The sequence below is a fragment of the Hyla sarda genome, chromosome 4 (assembly GCF_029499605.1).
Source record: "Hyla sarda isolate aHylSar1 chromosome 4, aHylSar1.hap1, whole genome shotgun sequence".
NCBI classification, from domain to species: domain Eukaryota; kingdom Metazoa; phylum Chordata; class Amphibia; order Anura; family Hylidae; genus Hyla; species Hyla sarda.
This window is the reverse complement of record NC_079192.1, coordinates 19,183,197-19,195,710: the sequence shown is the minus strand read 5'-3', so window position 1 is coordinate 19,195,710 and position 12,514 is coordinate 19,183,197. Positions and strand designations below refer to the sequence as shown.

General features: G+C 39.3%; 1 protein-coding gene across 1 annotated transcript in view; it reads left to right on the top strand.

Moving 5' to 3' along the window:
- Positions 1-12,514, top strand: part of KCNAB3 (potassium voltage-gated channel subfamily A regulatory beta subunit 3) — a 142,860-nt gene that overhangs the window by 14,925 nt on the left and 115,421 nt on the right. The window contains exon 2 of the mRNA XM_056570116.1: positions 9,710-9,753. Within this exon, the coding sequence (XP_056426091.1) occupies positions 9,710-9,753 (44 nt within the window). The remainder of the gene's footprint in view (positions 1-9,709; positions 9,754-12,514) is intronic.

Below are 12,514 nucleotides of genomic sequence, written 5' to 3'. Positions count from 1 at the left end.
CTGGTTATATAGTGATTTGAGAGGTTATATAGAGGTATACTGGTTATATAGTGATGTGTGAGGTTATATAGAGGTATACTGGTTATATAGTGATCTGTGAGGTTATATAGAGGTATACTGGTTATATAGTGATGTGTGAGGTTATATAGAGGTATACTGGTTATATGGTGATGTGTGAGGTTATATAGAGGTATACTGGTTATATAGTGATGTGTGAGGTTATATAGAGGTATACTGGTTATATGGTGATGTGTGAGGTTATATAGAGGTATACTGGTTATATAGTGATGTGTGAGGTTATATAGAGGTATACTGGTTATATAGTGATGTGTGAGGTTATATAGAGGTATACTGGCTATATGGTGATGTGTGAGGTTATATAGAGGTATACTGGTTATATAGTGATGTGTGAGGTTATATAGAGGTATACTGGCTATATGGTGATGTGTGAGGTTATATAGAGGTATACTGGTTATATAGTGATGTGTGAGGTTATATAGAGGTATACTGGTTATATGGTGATGTGTGAGGTTATATAGAGGTATACTGGTTATATAGTGATGTGTGAGGTTATATAGAGGTATACTGGTCATATGGTGATGTGTGAGGTTATATAGAGGTATACTGGTTATATGGTGATGTGTGAGGTTATATAGAGGTATACTGGTTATATAGCGATGTGTGAGGTTATATAGAGGTATACTGGTTATATGGTGATGTGTGAGGTTATATAGAGGTATACTGGTTATATGGTGATGTGTGAGGTTATATAGAGGTATACTGGTTATATGGTGATGTGGGAGGTTATATAGAGGTATACTGGTTATATAGTGATTTGAGAGGTTATATAGAGGTATACTGGTTATACAGTGATGTGTGAGGTTATATAGAGGTATACTGGTTATATGGTGATGTGTGAGGTTATATAGAGGTATACTGGTTATATGGTGATGTGTGAGGTTATATAGAGGTATACTGGTTATATGGTGATGTGTGAGGTTATATAGAGGTATACTGGTTATATGGTGATGTGTGAGGTTATATAGAGGTATACTGGTTATATACTGGTTATATGGTGATGTGTGAGGTTATATAGAGGTATACTGGTTATATGGTGATGTGTGAGATTATATAGAGGTATACTGGCTATATGGTGATGTGTGAGGTTATATAGAGGTATACTGGTTATATGGTGATGTGTGAGGTTATATAGAGGTATACTGGTTATATGGTGATGTGTGAGGTTATATAGAGGTATACTGGTTATATGGTGATGTGTGAGGTTATATAGAGGTATACTGGTTATATGGTGATGTGTGAGGTTATATAGAGGTATACTGGTTATATACTGGTTATATGGTGATGTGTGAGGTTATATAGAGGTATACTGGTTATATGGTGATGTGTGAGGTTATATAGAGGTATACTGGTTATACAGTGATGTGTGAGGTTATGTAGAGGTATACTGGTTATATAGTGATGTGTGAGGTTATATAGAGGTATACTGTTATATGGTGATGTGTGAGGTTATATAGAGGTATACTGGTTATATGGTGATGTGTGAGGTTATATAGAGGTATACTGGTGATATAGGGATGTGTGAGGTTATATAGAGGTATACTGGCTATATGGTGATGTGTGAGGTTATATAGAGGTATACTGGTTATATGGTGATGTGTGAGGTTATATAGAGGTATACTGGTTATATGGTGATGTGTGAGGTTATATAGAGGTATACTGGTTATATGGTGATGTGTGAGGTTATATAGAGGTATACTGGTTATATGGTGATGTGTGAGGTTATATAGAGGTATACTGGTTATATACTGGTTATATGGTGATGTGTGAGGTTATATAGAGGTATACTGGTTATATAGTGATTTGAGAGGTTATATAGAGGTATACTGGTTATACAGTGATGTGTGAGGTTATATAGAGGTATACTGGTTATATGGTGATGTGTGAGGTTATATAGAGGTATACTGGTTATATAGTGATGTGTGAGGTTATATAGAGGTATACTGGTTATATACTGGTTATATGGTAATGTGTGAGGTTATTTAGAGGTATACTGGTTATATGGTGATGTGTGAGGTTATATAGAGGTATACTGGTTATATAGTGATGTGTGAGGTTATATAGAGGTATACTGGTTATATACTGGTTATATGGTAATGTGTGAGGTTATTTAGAGGTATACTGGCTATATGGTGATGTGTGAGGTTATATAGAGGTATACTGGTTATATGGTGATGTGTGAGGTTATATAGAGGAATACTGGTTATATGGTGATGTGTGAGGTCATATAGAGGTATACTGGTTATATGGTGATGTGTGAGGTTATATAGAGGTATACTGGCTATATGGTGATGTGTGAGGTTATATAGAGGTATACTGGTTATATGGTGATGTGTGAGGTTATATAGAGGTATACTGGTTATATGGTGATGTGTGAGGTTATATAGAGGTATACTGGTCATATGGTGATGTGTGAGGTTATATAGAGGTATACTGGTTATATGGTGATGTGTGAGGTGATATAGAGGTATACTGGTTATATAATGATTTGAGAGGTTATATAGAGGTATACTGGTTATATGGTGATGTGTGAGGTTATATAGAGGTATACTGGTTATATGGTGATGTGTGAGGTCATATAGAGGTATACTGGTTATATGGTGATGTGTGAGGTTATATAGAGGTATACTGGTTATATGGTGATGTGTGAGGTTATATAGAGGTATACTGGTTATATAGTGATGTGTGAGGTTATATAGAGGTATACTGGTTATATAGTGATGTGTGAGGTTATATAGAGGTATACTGGTTATATAGTGATGTGTGTGAGATTATATAGAGGTATACTGGTTATATGGTGATGTGTGAGGTTATATAGAGGTATACTGGTTATATAGTGATGTGTGTGAGATTATATAGAGGTATACTGGTTATATAGTGATGTGTGAGGTTATATAGAGGTATACTGGTTATATAGTGATGTGTGTGAGATTATATAGAGGTATACTGGTTATATGGTGATGTGTGAGGTTATATAGAGGTATACTGGTTATATAGTGATGTGTGAGGTTATATAGAGGTATACTGGTTATATGGTGATGTGTGAGGTTATATAGAGGTATACTGGTTATATAGTGATGTGTGAGGTTATGTAGAGGTATACTGGTTATATAGTGATGTGTGAGGTTATATAGAGGTATACTGGTTATATGGTGATGTGTGAGGTTATATAGAGGTATACTGGTTATATAGTGATGTGTGAGGTTATATAGAGGTATACTGGTTATATGGTGATGTGTGAGGTTATATAGAGGTATACTGGTTCTATAGTGATGTGTGAGGTTATATAGAGGTATACTGGTTATATGGTGATGTGTGAGGTTATATAGAGGTATACTGGTTGTATAGTGATGTGTGAGGTTATATAGAGGTATACTGGTTATATGGTGATGTGTGAGGTTATATAGAGGTATACTGGTTCTATAGTGATGTGTGAGGTTATATAGAGGTATACTGGTTATATGGTGATGTGTGAGGTTATATAGAGGTATACTGGTTATATGGTGATGTGTGAGGTTATATAGAGGAATACTGGTTATATGGTGATGTGTGAGGTCATATAGAGGTATACTGGTTATATGGTGATGTGTGCGGTTATATAGAGGTATACTGGCTATATGGTGATGTGTGAGGTTATATAGAGGTATACTGGTTATATGGTGATGTGTGAGGTTATATAGAGGTATACTGGTTATATGGTGATGTGTGAGGTTATATAGAGGTATACTGGTCATATGGTGATGTGTGAGGTTATATAGAGGTATACTGGTTATATGGTGATGTGTGAGGTTATATAGAGGTATACTGGTTATATAATGATTTGAGAGGTTATATAGAGGTATACTGGTTATATGGTGATGTGTGAGGTTATATAGAGGTATACTGGTTATATGGTGATGTGTGAGGTCATATAGAGGTATACTGGTTATATAGTGATGTGTGAGGTTATATAGAGGTATACTGGTTATATAGTGATGTGTGAGGTTATATAGAGGTATACTGGTTATATAGTGATGTGTGTGAGATTATATAGAGGTATACTGGTTATATGGTGATGTGTGAGGTTATATAGAGGTATACTGGTTATATAGTGATGTGTGAGGTTATATAGAGGTATACTGGTTATATGGTGATGTGTGAGGTTATATAGAGGTATACTGGTTATATAGTGATGTGTGAGGTTATGTAGAGGTATACTGGTTATATAGTGATGTGTGAGGTTATATAGAGGTATACTGGTTATATGGTGATGTGTGAGGTTATATAGAGGTATACTGGTTATATAGTGATGTGTGAGGTTATATAGAGGTATACTGGTTATATGGTGATGTGTGAGGTTATATAGAGGTATACTGGTTATATGGTGATGTGTGAGGTTATATAGAGGTATACTGGTTCTATAGTGATGTGTGAGGTTATATAGAGGTATACTGGTTATATGGTGATGTGTGAGGTTATATAGAGGTATACTGGTTGTATAGTGATGTGTGAGGTTATATAGAGGTATACTGGTTATATGGTGATGTGTGAGGTTATATAGAGGTATACTGGTTATATGGTGATGTGTGAGGTTATATAGAGGTATACTGGTTATATAGTGATGTGTGAGGTTATAAAGAGGTATACTGGTTATATGGTGATGTGTGAGGTTATATAGAGGTATACTGGTTATATAGTGATGTGTTAGGTTATATAGAGGTATACTGGTTATATGGTGATGTGTGAGGTTATAAAGAGGTATACTGGTTATATGGTGATGTGTGAGGTTATATAGAGGTATACTGGTTATATAGTGATGTGTGAGGTTATATAGAGGTATACTGGTTATATGGTGATGTGTGAGGTTATATAGAGGTATACTGGTTATACAGTGATGTGTGAGGTTATATAGAGGTATACTGGTTATATGGTGATGTGTGTGAGGTTATATAGAGGTATACTGGTTATATGGTGATGTGTGTGAGGTTATATAGAGGTATACTGGTTATATGGTGATGTGTGAGGTTATATAGAGGTATACTGGTTATATAGTAATGTGTGAGGTTTTATAGAGGTATACTGGTTATATAGTGATTTGAGAGGTTATATAGAGGTATACTGGTTATACAGTGATGTGTGAGGTTATATAGAGGTATACTGGTTATATAGTGATGTGTGAGGTTATATAGAGGTATACTGGTTATATAGTGATGTGTGAGGTTATATAGAGGTATACTGGTTATATGGTGATGTGTGAGGTTATATAGAGGTATACTGGTTATATGGTGATGTGTGAGGTTATATAGAGGTATACTGGTTATATGGTGATGTGTGAGGTTATATAGAGGTATACTGGTTATATGGTGATGTGTGAGGTTATATAGAGGTATACTGGCTATATGGTGATGTGTGAGGTTATATAGAGGTATACTGGTTATATGGTGATGTGTGAGGTTATATAGAGGTATACTGGTTATATGGTGATGTGTGAGGTTATATAGAGGTATACTGGTTATATGGTGATGTGTGAGGTTATATAGAGGTATACTGGCTATATGGTGATGTGTGAGGTTATATAGAGGTATACTGGCTATATGGTGATGTGTGAGGTTATATAGAGGTATACTGGTTATATGGTGATGTGTGAGGTTATATAGAGGTATACTGGTTATATAGTGATGTGTGAGGTTATATAGAGGTATACTGGTTATATGGTGATGTGTGAGGTTATATAGAGGTATACTGGTTATATAGTGATGTGTGAGGATATATAGAGGTATACTGGTTATATGGTGATGTGTGAGGTTATATAGAGGTATACTGGTTATATAGTGATGTGTGAGGTTATATAGAGGTATACTGGTTATATGGTGATGTGTGAGGTTATATAGAGGTATACTGGTTATATAGTGATGTGTGAGGTCATATAGAGGTATACTGGTGATATAGTGATGTGTGAGGTTATATAGAGGTATACTGGTTATATAGTGATGTGTGAGGTTATATAGAGGTATACTGGTTATATGGTGATGTGTGAGGTTATATAGAGGTATACTGGTTATATAGTGATGTGTGAGGTTATATAGAGGTATACTGGTTATATGGTGATGTGTGAGGTTATATAGAGGTATACTGGTTATATAGTGATGTGTGAGGTTATATAGAGGTATACTGGTTATATGGTGATGTGTGAGGTTATATAGAGGTATACTGGCTAGTGGTCTGAAGGTAGGACTGGTTCGGCTTTGTTCTGGTTGGTCCAGAGATCCTATTATGTCTCCAGGACTGACATCACATAAACAGATGAGTTATTATTAAGTACTAAATAAAGAGGAAACATAATATACAATTGTTAAATTATTAATAAGATAAATTCATTTGAGTAAAATCATTAAACATAGATCAGGCCTTAAATAGATGCAGTCACAATGAATTATACGGAGTGTTCCCAAAGTATTCAGACCCTTTCACTTTTCTTCCCATCATTTTGCTCTCAATCCCCCATAATGACAAAGTCAGAACAGAATGTTACAAATCTTTCCTGGATTATTAAAGTGGTATTCCGGGTTTATACATCTTATCCCCCATCCAAAGGATAGGCAATAAGATGTATGATCGCAAGGGTCCTGCCACTGGGGACCCCCGCGATCTCAATGCAGTCCCCGGCATTCAGTGCCGAGACGGGGACGTGATGTCAAAGTCAAAATCACGCCCCCTCCATGCATGTCTATGGGAGGGGGCGTGACGCCCCCTCCCATAGACATACATGGAGGGGGCGTGGTGTGACATCGCGACGGGGCATGAACGTGACGTCACGTCCCCGTCTCGGAAACAGCGCCCAGAACAGAATGCCATGGTCATGGTCCCTAGTGACGTCACACCACGCACCCTCCATTCATGTCTATGGGAGGGGGCCCTCCCGCCCACCCATAGACATGAATGGAGGGGGCCCTCCCGCCCACCCATAGACATGAATGGAGGGGGCCCTCCCGCCCACCCATAGACATGAATGGGGGGGCGTGGCTTGACATCACTAGGGAGCGTGACTTCATGTCTCCTTCTTGGAAGCAGTGCCCGGCACAGAATGCCGGGGGCTGCACCGAGATCGCAGGGGTCCTACCGGCGGGACCCCTGCAATAATACATCTTATCCCCTATCCTTTGGTTGGGGGATAAGGTGTATAAACCCGGAATACCACTTTAAAAAGGATGGATCAGTGGAGGCTCCAGTGATAGTTCTGGACTTTCTAGATGATTCTCCCATCTGCACACAGGATCTTTGGAACCATTGACCATGATGCTTAGAATTGAGGCCAGAAAGGTCAATCTTGGTTTCCTCAGAGTCCTTTAGGTTCTTTTTTGCAAATTCAAGGTGGTTTTCATGTGTTTTTTCCTGTGAAGGCTGTGGTGATGGTTCTGGATCTTTTAGAAGTTTCTCCCATCTGCACACAGGATCTTTGGAGTTCATCCAGAGTGACCATTGGGTTCTTGGTCTTCTCTCTTACCAAAAGTCCTTTTTTTCCCCAATTACTAATTTTGGTGGGGGGGGGGGGGGGCGGCGGCTTTACAAAGAGTCCCGGTTATCACAAACTTCTCCCATATAAGAATTATCGAGGACACTGAGCTCTTGGGAACCTTCAGTGCAGCAGAAATGTTTTGTCACCTTCTCCAGATCTGGACCTCAACCCAATCTTGTCTCTACAGGCAGTTCTTTCCTCCTCATGGCTTGGTTATCACTCTGATATACACTGTCAGCTGTGAGACCTTAAATAGACAGGGCTGTGTCTTGTCCAATCAGCTGAATTTACCCCCAGGTGACTCCAACCAAGGTGGAGAAACATCTCAGAGAAATGGGAGGAGCCAGAGATAAATATCAAGAGTCATATCAAAGGGTCTGAATACTTATGTCCATGACAAATTATAGTTTTTTTTATTTAAAAAAAATGTGAAAAATTTGTAAATGTTTTCACATTCTCCTTGTAGGGTTTTGGGTGCAGATTGATTGGGAAATTAGTTTTTTTTTTTTAGACTTTTCTTTTATTGTAGCACAAGGTAAAAACATAAAAATGTGAAAAAAATAAAAGGGTCTAAAAGCTTTCTAAATCACTGTATGTAAGTATAGGATCATTATTAGAGAGCATTGTAAAATTCAGGAGAAAACATGCCGGGCACCCCTGTATATAGTAGCACCTGCATATAGAGCCATTTCCCCAGTGTAATCAATAGCAAAGCGAAAAGAAACCTTCGGATGGCGCTGCTGGTTCCAATGTTGTGGGTAACAAACTGTAGCCAGAGATGCAGGTAATACAAAACACTGGACAGTTTATTGGATAAACCATAAAACAATAAAACAGGAGAATTACGCGTTTCGGGGGAGCCTCCCCCTTCTTCAGATTCTTCTCTAAACCCCGCTGTGGGTTGATATGCAAGTTTTTACTTGTTGCAAGGTGAGCAGCCACTACCTAGGGGTCTAAAGAGGCCCCAGTTTTCTCTCTCTCTTTCTCCTACTACTCTTACGGTATCACACGAGGCGCCCCCTCTGGTCTCCCTATTTTGTCCTCCATTTACAGATTCCCCAGAGTAGTCTGATAGGTGTCCACAATAGGAAGAAACTGGCACTACTTGTACTACTACAGAGAGTCTGTACTTGTACTACTACAGAGAGTCTGTACTTGTACTACTACAGAGAGTCTGTACTTGTACTACTACAGAGAGTCTGTACTTGTACTACTACAGAGAGTCTGTACTTGTACCACTACAGAGAGTCTGTACTTGTACCACTACAGAGAGTCTGTACTTGTACCACTACAGAGAGTCTGTACTTGCACTACTACAGAGAGTCTGTACTTGCACTACTACAGAGAGTCTGTACTTGTAGTACTACAGAGAGTCTGTACTTGTAGTACTACAGAGAGTCTGTACTTGTACTACTACAGAGAGTCTGTACTTGAACTATTACAGAGAGTCTGTACTTGTACTACTACAGAGAGTCTGTACTTGTACTATTACAGAGAGTCTGTACTTGTACTACTACAGAGAGTCTGTACTTGTACTATTACAGAGAGTCTGTACTTGTAAAACTGGGAGTTGTGGTTTTGCAACAGCTGGAGGCTCTGTTTAGGAAATACTGCCGTATGAGACGTTTTTCATTTTTATTGGGGGGGAGGGGGGGTGGGCGACATGTAAGGGGATGTATATGTATATATAGTGTTTTACTTTTTATTATTTGTTAGTGTACTGTAATGTTTTAGGGTACATTCACATGGTTGGGTTCACAGTAAGTTTTCGGCTGGGAGTTTGAGCTGCGGTGGAAAATTTGCCGCAGCTCAAACTTGTAGAAGGAAACCCACTGTAAACCCGCCCGTAGAGAGTCTGTAATTGTACTATTACAGAGAGTCTGTACTTGTACTATTACAGAGAGTCTGTACTTGTACTATTACAGAGAGTCTGTACTTGTACTACTACAGAGAGTCTGTAATTGTACTATTACAGAGAGTCTGTACTTGTACTATTACAGAGAGTCTGTACTTGTACTATTACAGAGAGTCTGTACTTGTACTACTACAGAGAGTCTGTACTTGTATCTATTTATTTTATGTCTGCACCAGGGCAGAATGTCAACGTGTAATACAATTCTGTTCTTTGTTCCTTAGGAATCTCGGGAAGTCCGGATTACGTGTCTCCTGTCTGGGTTTAGGTAAGTGAATGTGCACTTTACATTAACCTCTTAAAGGGGTACTCCCCATAAAAACATATTTTCTTTTATATCAACTGGTGCCAGAAAGATAAAGAGATTTGTAAATTACTTCTATTTAAAAATCTGAATCCTTCATGTACTTATCAGCTGCTGTATGCTCCACAGGAAGTTCTTTTCTTTTTGAATTTCCTTTCCGTCTGACCACAGTGCTCTCTGCTGACACCTCTGTCCATTTTTCAAAATCTGAATTTTTCAGGGAGCAGTTCAGTTTTGAAGTGGATTTGAAGGGCCTTCATATTAGAAATAGCCCACAAATGACCCCATTATAAAAACTGCACCCCCCAAAGTATTCAAAATGACATTCAGTAAATGTGTTAACCCTTTATGTGTTTCACAGGAAAAGAAGCAAAGTGAAGGAAAAAATTCAAAATCTTCATTTTTCACACTCGCATGTTCTTGTAGACCCAGTTTTTGAAATTTTACAAGGGGTAATAGGAGAAAAAGCCCCCCAAAATTTGTAACCCAATTTCTCTCGAGTACGGAAATACCTCATATGTGGATGTCAAGTGTTCGGCGGGCGCAGTAGAGGGCTCAGAAGGAAAGGAGCGACAGTGGGATTTTGGAAAGTGAATTTTTCTGAAATGGTTTTTGAGGGGCATGTCACATTTAGGCCAGAACAGCAAAAAAAAAAAAGATACCCACATGGCATACCCTTTTGGAAACTACACCCCTCAAGGCAAGTAACAAGGGGTCCAGTGAGCCTGAACACCCCACAGGTGATTGATGAACTTTCGTTAAAGTGGGACGTGAAAATGAAAAATTAGATTTTTAACACTAAAATGCTGGTGTTATCCCAAACTTTTCATTTTCACAAGTAACAGGAGAAAATGCCCCCCAAAATTTGTAACCCCATTTCTCTCGAGTAAGGAAATACCCCATATGTGGATGTAAAATGATCTGCGGGTGCACTAGAGGGCTCAGAAGGGAAGGAGCGACATTGGGCTTTTAGAGAGCGAATTTTGCTGAAATGGTTTTTGGGGGCATGACGCATTTAGGAAGCCCCCATGATGCCAGGACAGTAAAAAAAAAAAACTATTTTGGAAACTACACCCCTCACAGAATTTAATAAGGGGTGCGGTTAGTATTTACACCCCACTGGCGTTTGACAGATTTTTGGAACAGTGGGCTGTGCAAATGAAAAATTACATTTTTCATTTTTACAGACGACTGTTCAAAAAACTCTGTCAGACATCTGTGGGGCGTAAATGCTCACTGCACCCCTTGTTACATTCCGTGAGGGGTGTAGTCTCCAAAATGGGGTCACATGTGGAGGGGGTCCACTGTTCTGGCACCATGGGGGCTTTGTAAACACACATGGCCTTCAATTCCAGCGTAATTCTCTCTCAAAATGCCCAATGGTGCTCCCTCTCTTCTGAGCATTGTAGTTCGCCCGCAGAGCACTTTACATCCACATATGGGGTATTTATATACTTAGAAGAAATGGGGTTGCAAATTTTGAGGGGCTTTTTTCCTATTACCCCTTGTGAAAATGAAAAATCTGGGGTAACACCAGCATTTCAGGGAAAAAAAACATTTTTTATTTTCATGTCCAACTTTAAAGAAAATTTGTCAAAGACCCGGGGGTTGTTAAGGCTCACTATAGAAATTTTGGAGTCTTTTTCTCCTTTAAAATTTTTTACACTAACCTGCTGGTGTAGCCCCTGACTTTACCTTTTCATAAGGGGTAAAAGGAGAAAAATCGCTCCAAAATTTGTAACACAATTTCTCCCGAGTACGGAGATACCCCATATGTGGCCCTAAACTGTTGCCTTGAAATATGACTCCGAAGTGAGAGAGTGCCATGCGTATTTGAGGCCTAAATAAGGAATTTGCAATAAGGGCGGACCCAGTTACAAGGATGGGGCTTGTTTCCACCAAAACGCTACAGCAGTGTTTCCCAAACAGGGTGCCTCCAGCTGTTGCAAGACTCCCAGCCTGCCAGGACAGCCTATGGCTGTCTGGTAAAACTGGGAGTTGTGGTTTTGCAACAGCTGGAGGCTCTGTTTAGGAAATACTGCCGTATGATACGTTTTTCATTTTTATTGGGGGGGAGGGGGGGTGGTCGACATGTAAGGGGATGTATATGTATATATAGTGTTTTACTTTTTATTATTTGTTAGTGTACTGTAATGTTTTTAGGGTACATTCACATGGTTGGGTTCACAGTAAGTTTTCGTCTGGGAGTTTGAGCTGCGGCGGAAAATTTGCCGCAGCTCAAACTTGTAGAAGGAAACCCACTGTAAACCCGCCCGTATGAATGTACCCTGTACCCTGTACATTCACATGGGTGGACCCCAAACCTTCAGCTGTGGCAAAATGACAACTCCCAGAATGCACTGACAGACCGTACATGCTGGGAGTTGTAGTTTTACAACGGCAGTAGGCACACTGGTGGGGAACCACTGAGTTAGAAAACAGACTCTAGCTCAGTGATTCCAACCCGTGTGCCTCAAGCTGTTGAAAAAACTACATCTCCCAGCATGTACGGTCTGTCAGTGCATTCTGGGAGTTGTAGTTTTGCAACAGCTGGAGGCAACACGGGTTGGAATCACTGAGTTAGGGAACAGACTCTAGTTCAGTGTTTCCCAACCAGTGTGCCTACAGCTGTTGCAAAACTACAATTCCCAGCATGGCCAGACAGTCAGGGATGCTGGGCGTGTAGTTCTGCAATATCTGGCCCTTCAGATGTTGCAGAACTACA